The sequence below is a fragment of the Protomyctophum parallelum genome (assembly GCF_964188405.1).
Source record: "Protomyctophum parallelum genome assembly, chromosome: 20".
Lineage (NCBI taxonomy): Eukaryota > Metazoa > Chordata > Actinopteri > Myctophiformes > Myctophidae > Protomyctophum > Protomyctophum parallelum.
The window spans coordinates 22,280,115-22,297,413 of record NC_139718.1 but is presented as its reverse complement, the minus strand read 5'-3'; the positions used below and the strand labels follow the sequence as shown (position 1 = coordinate 22,297,413).

Genomic DNA, 17,299 nt, shown 5'->3' with positions numbered 1-17,299 from the left:
TTTCCCCCCTCAACCTCATGTTGTCACTTAAATATAGGTTGGTGTCAAAAATCGGTGGAAAAAAACATATTTTAAAAACACCGTCGATAGCACATATTGGGTTAGGTTTGGCTCTCAAGTGTTCACCTCTTTAGTGCAATTTGCATTTACTCTCTTCAAGTACAGTAACAGCCCAACAAAGAGTAAATACGTGAACACGTCAACATGGTCTCCATTTAGCGCTTTACAGAGTATAAAGGTTACTAAAAAGTTGCATCAGTGCAATAATAAATAAGTAAACAAACGTGTAATGCACGCTTGCCATGAAGTCCTTAAAAGATAAACCAAATGAAAAATCTGCCCACTCTTAAGTCATAACACGATCAGGCGTGCGGAGCTGTCCATCATGTCCATCGGGGGTTTTCCATGTGTCTCCCCCCCCCCACCCCCCACACACACACTGCAACATTGTCTCGGTTTCGGACTCCCTCCCCATGTGTCACACATAAGCAGAGTCACTGGACTGAGTGCGGCCAAAATTGGGCACACTCATTCTCGGCAAGTCCTTATTTCTGATTTCATAGATGGACTTCCTCCGAGCCTGCACGCCGCGGACAGCCGTTTTGATTTTTCTCCACCCTAGATGATTGAGTTCTGCCAGGTTCAGAACTACACAAAACCCACTGACAGCAAACATGAACACCAGAAACACGGTCTTCTCCGTGGGTCTGGAAACGTAGCATTCGACATCTTTTATGCAGGGGTATCGATCACATTCGTACACCGACGGGACGTTGAATCCATACAAGAAATATTGACCCACCAAAAAGCCTATTTCCAGGGCGTTTCTGAAAACCACTTGAATGATGTAAAATCTCGAGATACCCTCTTGTCGCCTCATTTTGGACTTAGTAGTTCTCATGGCCGAGCTGGGCATCTCTTTGACTTCCAAACAGTCAGGGTCGGCTTCTTTGGTGGAGTTCTCTGTGTTCTGAAGTACTCCGTTAACAATAGCGTTTTTACTCACTGCCTTTTTACTATCTTTCACTGAATCTGTATCGGCCTTGTCCAGAGTCAAATAGACTGTTGAGTAGCGCCGCTCCTTCTGCTTTGCCGACTGATGCACCGAGTATGTGATAAAGCAGAGACTCGGAGTGCACACCATAATGATCTGGAAAACCCAATATCTAATGTGTGAAATGGGAAATGCTTTGTCGTAGCATGCCTGGTTGCAGCCCGGTTGTAAGGTGTTACAAACAAACATGGTTTGCTCGTCATCATAGACGGTCTCTCCAACTATTGCTACGATAAGAATCCGGAAGATGACCACCACAGTTAGTAGGATCCTAAAAAGCAAGCATAACAAACAATGTGAAAATAAGGGTGCGAATATGTGTTATTTGGTAATATTTAATTGAAATATTTAACTGTGCGCTGCCGTTGCGGCTCATGCGCTCAGCGGAGTCCTGAGCTGGCGTGTTGGTTGGTGTGCGTGGGGAGCTGTCCGGTTCTGAAACCAGACGCTCTGCTCTGAACAATCTCACTGCTCGATTGGAGCGCGGATTTAGAATGCATGCCGTGTGTTTCTTACCGTGTTGATTTTTGTTTCGATGAGTCTTTAGCCTATGTGGTCGTGTCGATGTGCTTTACCAGTATTGAAATAGTTATTTGTAATGGGCATGGACGCTATATGTGTATTGCTTTTGTGACTATTGTGTCTGAGCTTGTTAGGCTAATGGAATGGATGGTAACGCCAGCTCTCTCCCCCTCCTAAAGTGCACGACCCTCACTCAAGCACCACAACAAGAATGAATGGATGGATAAATGAATCGATGGATGACACATGTGTTTTAGTATAGGTTAGAGTGATTTAGTTTTCAGCAACATCCCGGGTCATAAAGAGACAGCTGTTAGTTGGATTAGTTGGGTCTCACAGCGGGGAAGAAGACAAAAAAAAAGAAAAAAACCTGTGAAAGAAGAGAAAAATCCACAACACAGAAATGGGGGACTGGGGACCATGCTAAAGAGGATCCTGGAGGCTGCTGCATTTCTTCAGTTGTTGTCGATGTTGGGATAGGATTCATCTCTCTTTTTTTTTCTTACCTTCCTATCATAGTAGAGTGCTGCTGGACAGCAGCCTCCAGGAGCCTCTCTAGTATAGTCCATTCCCCCATTTCTGATCATCCGGAGAAGACGAGGGCACAACGGCACTCTGCTCCTCAAAACCCTCCGAAAATGTGCTTTTGTTTTTATTCCTCGTCCCGTTTCTCTCCCCTCTCGTTGCTGTCAGTCTCCGGAATGTCCGATTCGATCTAGAAAATGCATGGAGAACGAGGCGATGCTATAGAGCTGCCGTCCGCCTCCTCTCCGCGCGTCTCTGTGTGTGTGTGTGTGCAGCCTGTGGTGCGAGGAGCGCGAGGGCAAGTGAGCGTTCTTCTGTGTGTGTCTGCTGCCGAGCGCTCGCGCGACGTCGCCTGCACACTTTTCCTTGTCATGGGAGTCTGAAGGGCTGATTACTATAAGCCCTCCTTTTTTCGATCTTCAGATCAGGTTGATGGGCAAGAGCGCTGCGTCTGGATGGAGGGAGGTTGGATTTAATGTCTTGCCAGCGTTAATCCGCCTTTAAGTAGTAGGTTCGACCCCCCCCCCCAACCCTCCACCCCTCCACCCCTGCGTCACGGCGCAGACAGGTTGGTGGTGGAGCGTGGCCAGGGGACGCCAGGGTTTCTCATTTTCAATATTCGATGTGTAGTGACAGTCATCGGATGATCGGCGTCACGGGATTAATCGGTATTAAAAAAATGATTGCTGATAAGATCAGTGCACCGCAATGGGTGTCGCTGTGGTTTAAAACGTTCTAGAGGTGACTGAGCCTATAGAGCCTGACCGGTGCCTGCCTGGGACAGATACTATACACACCGTACCGTGCACCCCGAGCTCAAAGGTCAAGCTGGAGTCTTGGGGACTGTTTCCCTATCAATTATTGTAATTATTATGTTAGGCTATTGCGACTAATAGCCTATACGTGTTGATTTTTAACAGAAGCCGAAGCATACAGTAGCTATAGGCTACTGTACACCTTTATACAGTCGTGAGTATAGGCTATTGCACCAGACATCCTTGCGTGCTTACAGCGGCATCTGTCGATATGTCGCAGGCTGCTCGATGGGCTGGCGAGGCTGCAGTTTCCACCCCAGGCAAAAATGATGCTCTGGATACAGTGACTGAGTGAAAGAAGCATCCGAGTTGTTAATCGCTTTACACTGCAACCCAGCCCACTGCCTGCCTCCCGTCTGTCTGTGAGTGTGGCTTTAAAAATAGAAGCAAACATAGACTCCGCCCTGTATGGATTGCCCAGAGAGATATGATCAACTCATTACACCGCGCTGTGCACGCGTGTGTACACTAAAATTAGACCCATGCGTGTATAGCCAATCTGATAATAACACCTCAATGCATCATTGTGTGAAGTTACAATTCATGTAAAACGTAAAAATAGAACTACTAATGTTAATACGCACGCGCGCGCGCGCACACACACACACACACACACACACACACACACACACACACACACACACACACACACACACACACACACACAAATAACTGATCTATACAATTTATTTTTGGCAAGCAACTCCATCCACGTGGAGTATAAATTATTCTTTGGCATACCTGTTCTCTCAGGTTGGATTACTTGTCACGTGACAGGCCTTGTGTTTTCACTCAATGGAATATACGTGCAGTTAATTTCTCATATGGTGGCTTATCTTCTCCGCTCAGTAATCCTTTCCGCGAACACATAGGACAGGAAGGTTCACACATGCTTATATAATGGTCTACTATTTTGTGAATCCTCTTCTTATAATCAGCAACAACAGAAAGTCAACCCTGCATTTTCTGGTTTAAGTCTAAAATGATAAAGCATTCAAAAGGTAGGCTGTTATAAAGACGCAAATACATTTATTTAAAAACCTGTACATATCCACATAAAAATTGCACTTGGGTGTAAACAAATACTGGTGATTGATGACAACACGAATGGCAATTTTGGGGCAGTAGACCAATAAGTTGGTTTTGCACGGAAGGAGATAAAAGTTCAGTCTTTAGAAACACTTCCTGTGGACGATCGAGGGGCCAGCCTCATCATACTCTTGCTTGCTGATCCACATCTGCTGGAAGGTGGACAGAGAGGCCAGGATGGAGCCTCCAATCCACACAGAGTACTTCCTCTCAGGGGGAGCTATGATCTAGTAAACACAAGGGGGAACAAAACAGTAAGAACCCCAGGCACATACACATGCACATGCACGCACATGCACGCACAAATTCTGGGTAGACAGTAAAGATTAGACAAGTTATTATAGACTACATAAGTAGAACACATACATGAAAGCAAACACATATCAAAATGCATTACCTTAATTTTCATGGTGCTGGGGGCCAGGGCAGTGATCTCTTTCTGCATGCGGTCAGCGATACCAGGGTACATGGTTGTACCTCCTGACATCACGTTGTTGGCGTACAGGTCCTTACGGATGTCGATGTCACACTTCATAATACTATTGTACGTGGTCTCATGAATGCCAGCAGATTCCATACCTATAAACAATGAACAACTCTGTTTTTCTACAACGTTTTACCCTCAGAGCAAAGGGCACATTTGCATCACTGTAAAACAGGTGGCCACATGCACACGCACTGGCAGCCGAACAGGTTCTGAAATGGACAGCTCCCATGAACAGCTGCACTCCAAGGAGCAAAATGTCAACAAATCAAAGCTACAGCTTTGCATGCTGCTAAAGACCCCCTCCCCCCAACGATTTGCTTATCCTATTTCTACACAAAGTGTAGGTGATATCTTTTGGCTATAGTGACTCATGCAGTGCTATATGCGTAAAACCCATTCTAGGAAGGAGCTCGTATTTTACGCACCGATGAATGACGGCTGGAAGAGGGTCTCAGGACAGCGGAAACGCTCGTTGCCGATGGTGATGACTTGGCCGTCGGGCAGCTCGTAGCTCTTTTCCAGAGAAGAGGAGGAAGCGGCCGTGGCCATCTCGTTCTCAAAGTCCAGTGCCACGTAGGACAGCTTCTCCTTGATGTCACGCACGATCTCACGCTCAGCTGGAGGTATCAGATTGGAATGTTGGCAGGGAAACATATTGATTTGTGTAACTTCACAATGTTTTGAAAATAGACAGTTTACAAGCTCATAACGCATGTGATGCGAGATTGTAGATCAGCTATTTTTGAATAATAATAGGGTAGAATAAAATAGGGTTAAAGTGGTTAAACTGATTTTGATTCTATATTGACTCATTTTGTAGGGACAACCTGGAATCCTGTCAAGGAGCACTGGGGTTGTATAGGCAGGAGGCCTAAATGTTAAATTTATGTGTAAATATTGACTCTGGCAGGACCTATCATGCAGTGGTTCTCAACCTGTGGGTCAGGACCCAGGGGAGTCCAATGCTTAAAAAGAAAAAACTGCATCAAAAGTACTGAACAATTATACTATGAAAACTGATCAAACATTTGCCAAATTGTGAAATAATATCTACAGATCTAATAATAACCGATACTGATCTACAAGCTTTGTTTGTGGAACGGAGTAAAAAAAAAAAAATCCTCAACTCCTACAATTGAAAGTGCTTGACTAGTGCCGTCTCGTTCTGGCTGCATTGCGGCTTGTGCCTACCGGTGGTGACGAAAGAGTATCCTCGCTCAGTGAGAATCTTCATGAGGTAGTCTGTGAGGTCCAGACGCATGATGGCATGGGGCAGAGCATAACCCTCCTAGATAGGCACGTTGTGGGTTACACCGTCTCCAGAGTCCAAGACAATACCTGGACATGACAAATACACGTTCACACTCATTAAACCATTAGTTCAAATCGAGTCATGTCATATATTCTTATATCAAATCTATTGTCAACACAACTGCTCACGCATAATTACTCAGCCATATATGCGAGGGTGTTGACATGTGACACTTTTCTCACATACACACCTGTGGTACGCCCAGAAGCGTACAGGGACAGCACGGCCTGGATGGCCACGTACATGGCGGGGACGTTGAACGTCTGGAACATGATCTGGGTCATCTTCTCTCTGTTGGCCTTGGGGTTCAGGGGAGCCTCGGTCAGCAGGGTGGGTGCTCCTCAGGGGCCACGCGCAGCTCCTTGTAGAAAGTGTGGTGCCAAATCTTCTCCATGTCGTCCCAGTTGGTGATGATGCCATGCTCGATTGGGTATTTTAGGGTCAGGATGCCTCTCTTGCTCTGAGCCTCGTCACCGACGTAGGAATCTTTCTGACCCATACCAACCATGACACCCTGACAACACACAAAGATCATGACGGTCTTAATACTTCACAACACAGACATCTCAGCGCATCACTGGACATGCAATTGCCACATTGTGACATAGACTTGATACCAAATCGGTCATAATGGGCCTATAGTTTAACTTTGTAGCTGGTGGTGCCAGCAAAGGCTATTAATAGGCGTACAACCTATACGTTGCTTATATGTTAGGCCTACCTGGTGACGGGGGCGACCGACGATGGAGGGGAAGACGGCACGCGGTGCGTCATCTCCTGCGAACCCAGCCTTGACCAGGCCGGAGCCGTTATCACATACAAGAGCTGTAGTCTCTTCGTCGTCACACATTGTGTCACTTCTGTTGACATGCACATGCACACGCACGCACACACACACACACACACACACGCTCACACGCTCACATGTGCACAGACAGACAGACAGACAGACAGACAGACAGACAGACAGACAGACAGACAGACAGACAGACAGACAGACAGACAGACAGACAGACAGACAGACAGACAGACAGACAGACAGACAGACAGACAGACAGACAGACAGACAGACAGACAGACAGACAGACAGACAGACAGACAGACAGACAATGGAAACAAGCCATAGGCTTTCTTGGGTTTTAAATCCTCTTCTTAGCAGACCTTGTATTGAACTGGTACTTATTTACCTGTTCTTTTTTTGTAATAAAGTATTCAGTCAATCAATCAATCAATCAATCAATCAATCAATCAATCAATCAATCAATCAATCTCATTTCCGATTTGCAAGAAAATGCAATTATGTATTGAATAATTATCTTTTTACGGGTGGATTCCCAGAAGTATCATTTAAATACCATGTCACATCAATCAAAATCCATGATCCCTGAATGAAAGCTGAGGTAAGCTGATTGACCAGGCGCGTTCTGTTCTGTGGTAAACCTTCGTTCCAGTTTAGAAGATGACATTTGTTGGTTAATATACGGTAGTCAAAAAGCTTTCCAGTGGAACCGTTGACAAAAACCCTTTATCCATCATCGTATGGTAAACTCCTCTGGTTAACGATGGCATTATTGAGTTCTTCTAAGGGCATTCGTATTCCTCTCAGGCTACTCACCAGCAGTTCAGCACCGGGCGCCCGATCCAGGGGTGCCGAAATGTCAGGACGCAACAATTTATATACTCTGACAAGAGTCCGTGAGATGGAGCTGCGAGCCCGCTGAAGGTGGGTGTCGAAGTATGCCCCCTTCTCCATATTTGGTAGCCCCTCGCCCCATTGATATCGGCGAGTCCATGAATGGAATAGAGGCCATGGGAACTCCCGTGCGGACTGCGGACCATCCCTGCCCGTGGCCCATGTAGGGATGAGGGAAACTATGGTAGGGAGACAATGATCGACAGGGCCAATCAAACAGAAACATTATATTGTCCCATAGGTTTCCATAATGGGACAATATTATTGTGGAGGACGCTCAAATAAGAAACGAACCGTATTGTTTTCGACTGAGAGAGGCAGGTGCAAATGAGGTTAGAACTGTAGCCTCTATATCAGTCATATAACTTATGAAAACAACATAGGCCTATTCATAAATGTGGCGGCGGCGCGTGGGGTAGCCAATCGAGGCACTTGTTAAACACAGCTGGCAACAGCAGTTGCAGATTATGACTAGAAATTCCAAAATGCCATGTTGGGATTTTCGCATCAACGCTGCTGTCTGAATATTCTTTGAGTAGCTGGGTCCCAATTCGTCCGAAATCATCAAGATCGTGCACTTGGTGACAAGTTTTTGATTTTTGGCATGGTGTTAGCTAGGTATGGGTTATAATAAGGTTTTCAAAAACCATCGCAAACGAGTCGGGGCTCGCCCCCTAGTGGTCTGTTTGCAATAAATCTCAATTTAAAGTAGGCTATATGGTTAAAAACCAAAATAATTGATAAAAGAGATTTTCCAATGGATTGTATTAGTATTGGGTATGCTAAATAACATACCAAAAAAATGGGGGGAAATAAAGTTTGGAAAGGCATAATTTTCAAGATGGTGTCCACGATGGCTGCCTCGAGCTTAAAATGCCTATAAACTGGGATTTAATACATAAGAAATCACAACAATTTTGCACTTGGTGACAAGTTTTAGATTTTTGGCATGGTATGGGCATAAGGTTTTCAAAAACCATCGCAAACGAGTTGGGCTCGCCAGCATTAGATTCATTGCAAACAGACCACTAGGGGCGAGGCCAACTTGTTTGCGATGGTTTTTGAAAACATTATGCCCATACCTAACATCATGCCAAATATCTAAAAATTGTCACCAAGTGCATAATTGATATGACTTTATACATTTTGCAGCTATCGTCCAGCTATCGTGGACGCAATCTTGAAAATTATGCCTTTGTAGAAGTTATTATTTCCTACATTCTCAGTATGTTATTTAGCATACCCAATACTAATAGAATCAATTGAAAATCTTCTTTTATCAATTATTATGGTTCATTAAATATTAGATTCATTGCAAACGGACCACTATAGGGCGAGCCCAATTTGTTTGCGGTGGTTTTTGAAAACCTTATGCCCATCCCTAACAACATGCCAAAAATCAAAAGAAAAAGTGCATCATTGTTATGATTTTTCATGTATTAAATCCATAGACTGTAAAACAAATATTGACAAAGCGTTCTCCGGGTCTGATATGGACATAAGATGAAGCCAGTCAGTCCTTGAATTGTAAATCGCCATCTTTCTAGATCCGTTTGGGCCCAGCTGGCCCAGCTGGCCCAGACCACGAGGTGGGACTTCCCCCCTTCTTCTTCATTGGTTTTTATTTTGACTCGAGTGGGGGGTGGATCCCGATAGACTGTAAAGGTAGCCACGCCCCTCAGAACATACTCGACTTTATTATTTTTTAAATAAATGGGACCATAATTTTCCAAAAAGAATATTATGACATGAGAAATGAGACTTTAAACTAGTGGTGACTGGAAGCAGAAAGTATTCATGACCATGTTTATTAAGGTAGTCTGGGTGAAGTTGGGCCTAAATACATGTACTCTATGGAGCTTATGGGGTTTTTTGGGCCCAATGACAGCGCCACAACAGGCCATTATATGAACTTTCAGGAAGTGGATTTCCTACTGGCTTCACACAAATCCAGCCTCACTGCCCCCCTGATTAAATCCCAGTTTATAGGCATTTTAAACTCACTGCATCCACCGTGGATGCCATCTTGAAAACGATGCCTTTCCAGAAGTTTTTTTCCCCCATTTTTTGTATGTCATATAGCATACCCAATACTAATAGAATCCATTGGAAAATCTATTTTATCAATTATTTTGATTTGTAACCATATACTGACCCATTTAATATTAGATTCATTGCAAACAGACCACTAGGGGACGAGCCCAATTCGTTTGCGATGGTTTTTGAAAACATTATAACCATACCTAACACCATGCCAAATATCTAAAACTTGTCACCAAGTGCACGATTTTAACGAATTGGGACCCAGCTAGTAGGGATGGGATGCTGACGATTGCTATGGTGTAGACCTATGGTTACAACGTTGTTGTTTTCTTAACACCCGTCAAAGGTCAAATGTGAGGATATATTTATCAGAGAAACATATATTAGCATAAAATCAATGAGCATCCATTCTCATAATGAGTTGCTCGTGAGCATTTGGGTTATTGATGGATGGCATTGGCATATGGTGAACTGGCTTTGCAAAATGAACACTAGTATAGGCCTAACCTATATATTAACTAAGGCCTACCAGCAATGAACATTTACTTATAACCTGAAAATGATGAAACACGTTTTGTATTGAATGATTAAGCCTTTATTGAAAATGTTTAAAAGTATAAAATCACAGGTCATTTTGGCGAACGGAATACATTGGTTCAACATTTTTGTTTTATTGATTTGTTTGTTGCTTAGGCCTATAGGCTATACCCATACTAAATCCCCCTGTCTTAGGTGCAACAATGCTGTAGAATGTAGGCTAATATAAGACAGCCTAACAGAACAAAATAAAAAAGCTTGGCTTTATAGAGACACATTTTATTTCTGCAAAAGAGCAAAGAACAAGACAGTGATGACATTGCCAGTTTACACAAAACAGAGAAAGAGAAAGCTAGCTCCAACTTTAAAATAACATTGACTAAGAGCAGTGGACGGTTCCACCACAAGGAGGACAGGATAAAAGGGCACAGAGAGCCACATGAATCATATGCTGTTGTCACCTGACCCCGAGCCATAACCCCTCAGTCACCCCTCACCGTATGACTCTTTATTTTGCTCTTATGTAATGAATCCAGGCCTGCTCCCAGCATCATTTTGCCCCAGTATTCAAATAATGTTAACATTATATGTACATGACTTTGCTGAGACTGTCCATATACAGGAGTATTAATGTGACTGTGTTTGCTTCGTTCATTCCTGGAAAAACATTACAATGATATGGATGTGATATTATTTGAGTGTAAGCATAATGCCTGAATAGAGGGTTATCTGTTGGTCAGAGAGGGATTTGGCTAATGGTCATTAATGAATACTGTGTTTATTTAGCCTATTCCCAGAGCAACTATGGTGTAAAAGGCTTGCATGCAGCAGTGCCTGCCTGCTCATTTAATTGGAGAGACACATGGAGGCTTCTCAAATTCTTACATATATTCTTACACTATTTTCAAGTTTCCACCAAGGTTAAATCAACATTGCGTGATCACACACCTATCTACTGCCACCTCAAGGAAGAAATCGGGTATAAATATAGCCCAGTACAATGTGTGTTCTTTGTGTGGCCTAGTTGGGCTTGATTTAAAGGCCTGAGCTGTGCAGGTGAGTAGCCTACAGATCTTAAGCGTACTGTAATAGCATTAGTTTACTATAATTAGATTAATACACGGTAATCAACAGTATCAAACGGCATAAACAATAAGTTTGCCTCTTCTACAAAAATAATACTTACAAGTTAGTTACAAGGCTCGTGTCGCGCGTGTCAAGCTGACGCTGTCATTCTCTTGTAGCCTATTATTTATTTCTCAATTTCACTGCGGAGTAACCTGCATCGGAGGACAGTCAAGACGGGAAGTGTCAGTAGACCAATCACAGGCAGGCGGGGCGTTACCATGCCTCAACCATGCCTATGCTCGGACACAAACGGAATTCACGCACTGTCAACTATACCCTGCAGGTATAGGGAATGTGAAATGTACACTGACACTTGTGCAGTATGCAAATATTCTTCAAAGGAATCTACTACACATTTGTTAAAAGAATAATGATATTCATCATCACAATAAAACATATTTGTAAATATGTAGCCTATATATGGGATAGGATTTGTTCAAAGCATTGTGTAAAACAAAAACCATTAAACCTTCAACATTTTAAGTAGAAATCAATATCGCACTGTATATGTGATACCAATACAATGCTGCAGGAATTGAAAGCACATTGTTTATACAGAGCTCAGAGCATCAGAGAAGTGATAGTCTATCCATATTCAAGGAAACAATAACCTGCCACTGTTGGCAGGGATCACATTCAAAATGCACGAATTGCAATTTAGCTTGTTCAGCAAACACACACTGAAGTGCTTCATATTTCCGCAAACTCTTTCTGTCACAAATCAGCCTGTATTTGCATACAGTGCATGGCTGAGTGTGTGTGTGTGTGTGAGAGAGAGAGAGAGAGAGAGAGAGAGAGAGAGAGAGAGTGTTTATGTATTTGAATATATTCACTGCACACAGTGCACAGTCCTTGTAGGTCAGGGGCAGATTGTGCCCTTTGTGAGAGCCTATAATATCAGGTGAGGAAGAGGAGAGTTAGGAGATAGGAAGCATGAAGAGAAGGAGAGAGGGGAGGAAGGAGATAGGAGGCCTGACAAGGAGAGAGGAGAGGAGATATGAGGCAGACAAGGAGAGAGGAGAGGAGATACGTATGAAGCAGAAAAGGAAGGTTGCGAGAATGCAACCTGCCATGATAGCTAGGAATTTAGGAAATGCCAAGCTAGAGTAAAACGCTATGGGTGGTAGCACACATGCATGCATGCATACAGGCACTTGCATGCTTGCCTGCATGCAATGCACACACGCCCACGCCCACCACCCCCTTTAATTCTGGGATTGTACAAAGTTACTCCTTCGGTCGTAAAGCTAGGTTTCACATTATCACTCTGGATTGTTACTTTGCAGCCAATAAGGAGCAAGCTTTTTCCATACTCAAACCCAAATGAAACCTTCAGCAGCTAAACCCATGCAGGCATCTCTCTCCCTCTCTCATGTGCATGTCCACCCACTTGGCTTTGGGATCCTATAGTATACACACTGTCCAAACCATGCTCACTGCATTCTCTGCCAAAGGCTTCTTGAGGGGAATAAAAGAGAAAGAACAAAGTTGAAATTAAAATCAGGCGATTTTTGGCAAGTGCTATTCAGCCCCTCTGGGCGTTTGGGAGCAGAACAAGCAGAGAAAAAGCATAGTGTAACAGGATCTCTTATGACAGACATAGATAGATATTGCATTACAGCCAGTCCTTTTTCTGAGAAATTGCTCAAGGATTAGAACCCAGCATCCAAAAAGCATCACTGAGTTTTAGTGGCTTCAGTCAACAGGGACAGCCTAAAAATGAGGTTGAATAGCTCTTTGAGTTGAATAACATTTGAATGTGCTACATAACAAAATTGCGTAGGCGACACCTACTCAGATTTGTAGGTTAAGCTTTATACAGACATGATCTGATCTGAGGCAGCTGGCAATGCAATGTCAGTCAAAAGTGACATGAAAGAGCTTTGTTTTCAGACTCAACATCGTGTACTGTGTACAGTGCATATTTAACTCTTTTTGGAAAGACTAAAATGGCACACCACTTTTGGGGGATTTATTTTGAGCTGAAATTCTTTTTCATGTGTTACCCCACCTGGCACTGGGGTAAAACGTGGCTTCTTTTTCATGTGTTACCCCACCTGGCACTGGGGTAAAACGTGGCTTCATTCATGTGTTACCCCACCTGGCACTGGGGTAAAACGTGTTACCCCACCTGGCACTGGGGTAAAACGTGGCTTAATGTGTTACCCCACCTGGCACTGGGGTAAAACGTGGCTTAATGTGTTACCCCACCTGGCACTGGGGTAAAACGTGGCTTAATGTGTTACCCCACCTGGCACTGGGGTAAAACGTGGCTTCATGTGTTACCCCACCTGGCACTGGGGTAAAACATGTGTTACCCCACCTGGCCCTGGGGTAAAACGTGGCTTAATTCCACCTTTACAAGTCATTTAAGGACACGTCAATACCAATGATTGTTGCTACTCGGTACTGAGTGAGCAGTGATTGCAAAAAGTCTTACAATTTATGCAGACATTAACTTATCCAGAGTTACTTACAGTTTTTACAGCTTGATTTCAGTTTAATAAAAGGTTAACGCAATAAACCAGCAGTCTGTTAAACCTGTCTGATTATTATTCTCCTGCCCTATAACTGGACTAGTTTTACAGATGCCAATATTATGCAGCATAAAAATTGTCATTTTACTATGATGGTCCTCCAAAATATTTGCACAAGTATTCCATGGCACAACAGAATAGACCAACAGCTAAGGTCACAATTAATGTTGTATGCCTGTTGATTAAACCAAAAAGTGTGAGTAGGTCATAATTAATGTTGTATATGCCTGTTGATTAAACCAAAAAGTGTGAGTAGGTCATAATTAATGTTGTGTATGCCTGTTGATTAAACCAAAAAGTGTGAGTAGGTCATAATTAATGTTGTGTATGCCTGTTGATTAAACCAAAAAGTGTGAGTAGGTCATAATTAATGTTGTATATGCCTGTTGATTAAACCAAAAAGTGTGAGTAGGTCATAATTAATGTTGTATATGCCTGTTGATTAAACCAAAAAGTGTGAGTAGGTCATAATTAATGTTGTATATGCCTGTTGATTAAACCAAAAAGTGTGAGTAGGTCATAATTAATGTTGTATATGCCTGTTGATTAAACCAAAAAGTGTGAGTAGGAGAAAAGAGAAAAATATCAATCAAAGCATGTGGATCCTGGGGTCCAAATAGGAACAGTGTGGCTCCAATGTGGATCTTGGACTAACTTTTAGATTTCTTTTTGAAATTCCAGTCATCTATAGCCCGATTTAAACTACAGCTTTAGCACCACACCGCACATCAAATATCTACCGTTTCCATACAAATACAGTAGCCCCTCGCAGTACCCTAAGATAGGTAATTATATTACAATATAAAGTATTATGATGTATAACTATGATAATACACTATATGGATTATAATTGATTATAATAGAATATAAAGTATATATTGTATTACAACTATGATAATTATAATACACTCAAATAGATTGAGAGTGATTATAATACAATACAATCTATTATAATGCATTACAGAACTATGATCCTGGTCAGCTCAGACCCACCCTGGAGTGGGTACTTTTTAGGCACTCATTTAGTACCACTTTGACTCCACTTAGCCCCATTCCTTGTACTAGAAACGGTGGTACAAGTGGGCGGTGTGGGGTGAGGCCATGATAGTGGAACTCAATGTCAGTCAGGCTTTTGATGTCAGTCGTCAATGACATACAGTATAGACTACAAATTTGGGCAAGGTTTCAGCCTGATCTGAGCCCCACTTACATACAGTGCGCGCGCGCGCACACACACACACACACACACACACACACACACACACACACACACACACACACACACACACACACACACACACACACACACACACACACACACACACACACACACACACACACACACACACAGTATTTCACTAACATTTTGTATTTATTGCGATTTTTGCAAATGTTTGGGCTTTATATTATGTAAGACGGTAAGACCTGACCAGTGCAAATGGTCTACCAAATTCTGTCTACAACACCTCAATCAACAAACGGAAGTTCAAAGCCATTTTAATCGTATTTTAAGTTTCCATATACTCATTTACATGTCTGAGCGTCTTCATTGTTAAAAAGCTATTTCCATTCTTATCTGCCCCAAGCAGTGTCATCATGAATTAAACAGCAATCACAGACCATGAACACAAAGCCTATTTCATTGCAGACAAACCCACACAAATGTGAAATTCATGGCTACTACATATTCACCAAGCAAGTGAAAGCCATTTTCCCAGACTTTCTGGACAAATGTTTATTTTATATTGTATAAAGTTTTCTCAGTGTACATTTCACATCAGCATTTGAAACCAAAGTGTCTCAAATCTCCTCGGGACATCTCATAATAAAACAGACCTTACAAGACGTCTCTTCTCAGAGAATGAAAATGAACACACTTCTCTTTAGAAGAATATCAATTGTGCACTTGTTTCCCATGTGATGTCTTGTTAGATCATCTTAACCACTTTAACCCTGGCGTCCCAATTTTGGGCATAGCATTGGCTCAAATAAAAAAAAGAAACGAGGTTTAGAAAACCTTTGTGGTTAAGTGGTCAAGTGGTTAACACAGCGGCTTGCCGTGCCTCATGTTCTGGGCGCAGGTTCGACCCAGGTTGGCTCCCTCCAGTAGCAGGTCAGAGAGTCGGTCCAGGCCAATGCAGGTGGTGAGCGGGGTGACGAGGCCATAGAGAGCCCCCAGGGTAATGCTGAGTGGCCAACCCACGCACACAAGAACCACCAACCAGATGATGCTCCAGAAACATGACCCACAACTGGCCATCCTAGTCTGGGAGAGAAAGAAGTTGAGAGCACAGGAGAAAAGGTTGTGGTATACTCATAAGACAAGTATTGGAATGGTCTAATTTAAAACCATACTATTATATTCAAAACATGCTAATTCACATTTTAATTAACTCCACTAATCATCACAGATCAGGAAATGTAGTTTGAGTCTTGCTGTGAGACAGGACTTCCATCTCTGAAGCCATTGGCCATGTCAGAGTATCAGTCTCTGCAGACATAACAGGAATAGAGTCCCAATGCCCGTCCACACCACTTTCGTGATGATAGGGAGATTATCAGATTGGAACGTGCCCCGTTTGATGATCTGGATGTACTTGTCAGGGTTTAGCTGTGGTCTTGACAAAGCATGATAAGCCGGCAGTGCCATGCAACAACCATAGTGCGTGTCTGGCCGGCCACTGCCAACAGCAGCGATCATGCATGACTTAATATTTAGCTGTCAACATTATAACAAATGACAATCGGTGACACAGCATGTTGGCATTTGGGGATCCAGATTGATTATTATCTGCAATGAAGCACAGATAACTGGAATGTGTAAATCTGCCTGATGATTTATTCAGTGTAAGGTGCAAATTATATGCACACAGAAATATTATAAAATAGGTTTGCTTTCATGCAATTAACTCAGTAGGCTATAATGTGATAGATGGATTGAAGGGGAATAATATTTAAAAAGATTAGTGCATATAGATTCATATAATCACTGTCAGGCACCAAATTTGAATGTACAAACCATTACTTTATAGGAAATGTGTTCGAATGGATCTAATTTAGTTACAAGCTCATACTAGTTTCATTGGTTCAATATAAACTCCAAAGACAAGCTTAACCACTTTTAACCCGACATCCCTTTTATTGGAATGTCATTATATATTATATATGTATATTATATATACATTATATATTATATATGTATATTATATATACATGCTTACATATTTTCAAAGCTAAAACAGACAATCTACAAGCTCACAACTTCAGATAAATAGACCAGCTATTTTCTCTGCTTTTGCACAACACTGTCACAAACCGATGTCTAAAATATCTCATTATGAAAAATAAAAGATGAATATGGAAGTTACAAGGTTTTTGCACGACAGTGACAATATATTTCGTTATAAATTTGTACATTTGTTTTGGGCGCTCGGTTGGGGCAGTAGTCAAGTGTATGAGGTTGTGGGTTACTTCCAATCCATCGTGGTGCTTTGTCGAGGGTCTCTATATACGGCCTCTGAAAATCGTTTTATTTTTGTTTAATTTATTTTTAATTT

The 17,299-nt window shown here is 42.5% G+C and overlaps 1 protein-coding gene and 1 pseudogene across 2 annotated transcripts; both read right to left on the bottom strand.

Moving 5' to 3' along the window:
• Positions 1–478: 478 nt before the first annotated feature.
• LOC310877951 (gap junction delta-2 protein) lies at positions 479–2,404 on the bottom strand (the record flags this gene model as incomplete). Its single annotated transcript, XM_083791969.1, has 2 exons — positions 2,083–2,404; positions 479–1,325 (listed from the first exon to the last, which is right to left on the bottom strand). The coding sequence occupies exons 1-2, from the start codon at positions 2,151–2,153 to the stop codon at positions 479–481; spliced, it is 918 nt and encodes a 305-aa protein (XP_083648095.1). The 5' UTR covers positions 2,154–2,404.
• A 1,519-nt stretch (positions 2,405–3,923) lies between these two features.
• Positions 3,924–7,446, bottom strand: LOC310877605 (actin, alpha cardiac muscle 1-like; annotated as a pseudogene). Its single transcript, XR_014571103.1, has 7 exons — positions 7,420–7,446; positions 6,526–6,664; positions 5,995–6,318; positions 5,684–5,830; positions 4,918–5,109; positions 4,403–4,584; positions 3,924–4,232 (listed from the first exon to the last, which is right to left on the bottom strand). The product of XR_014571103.1 is annotated as an actin, alpha cardiac muscle 1-like (transcript).
• Positions 7,447–17,299: the final 9,853 nt, after the last annotated feature.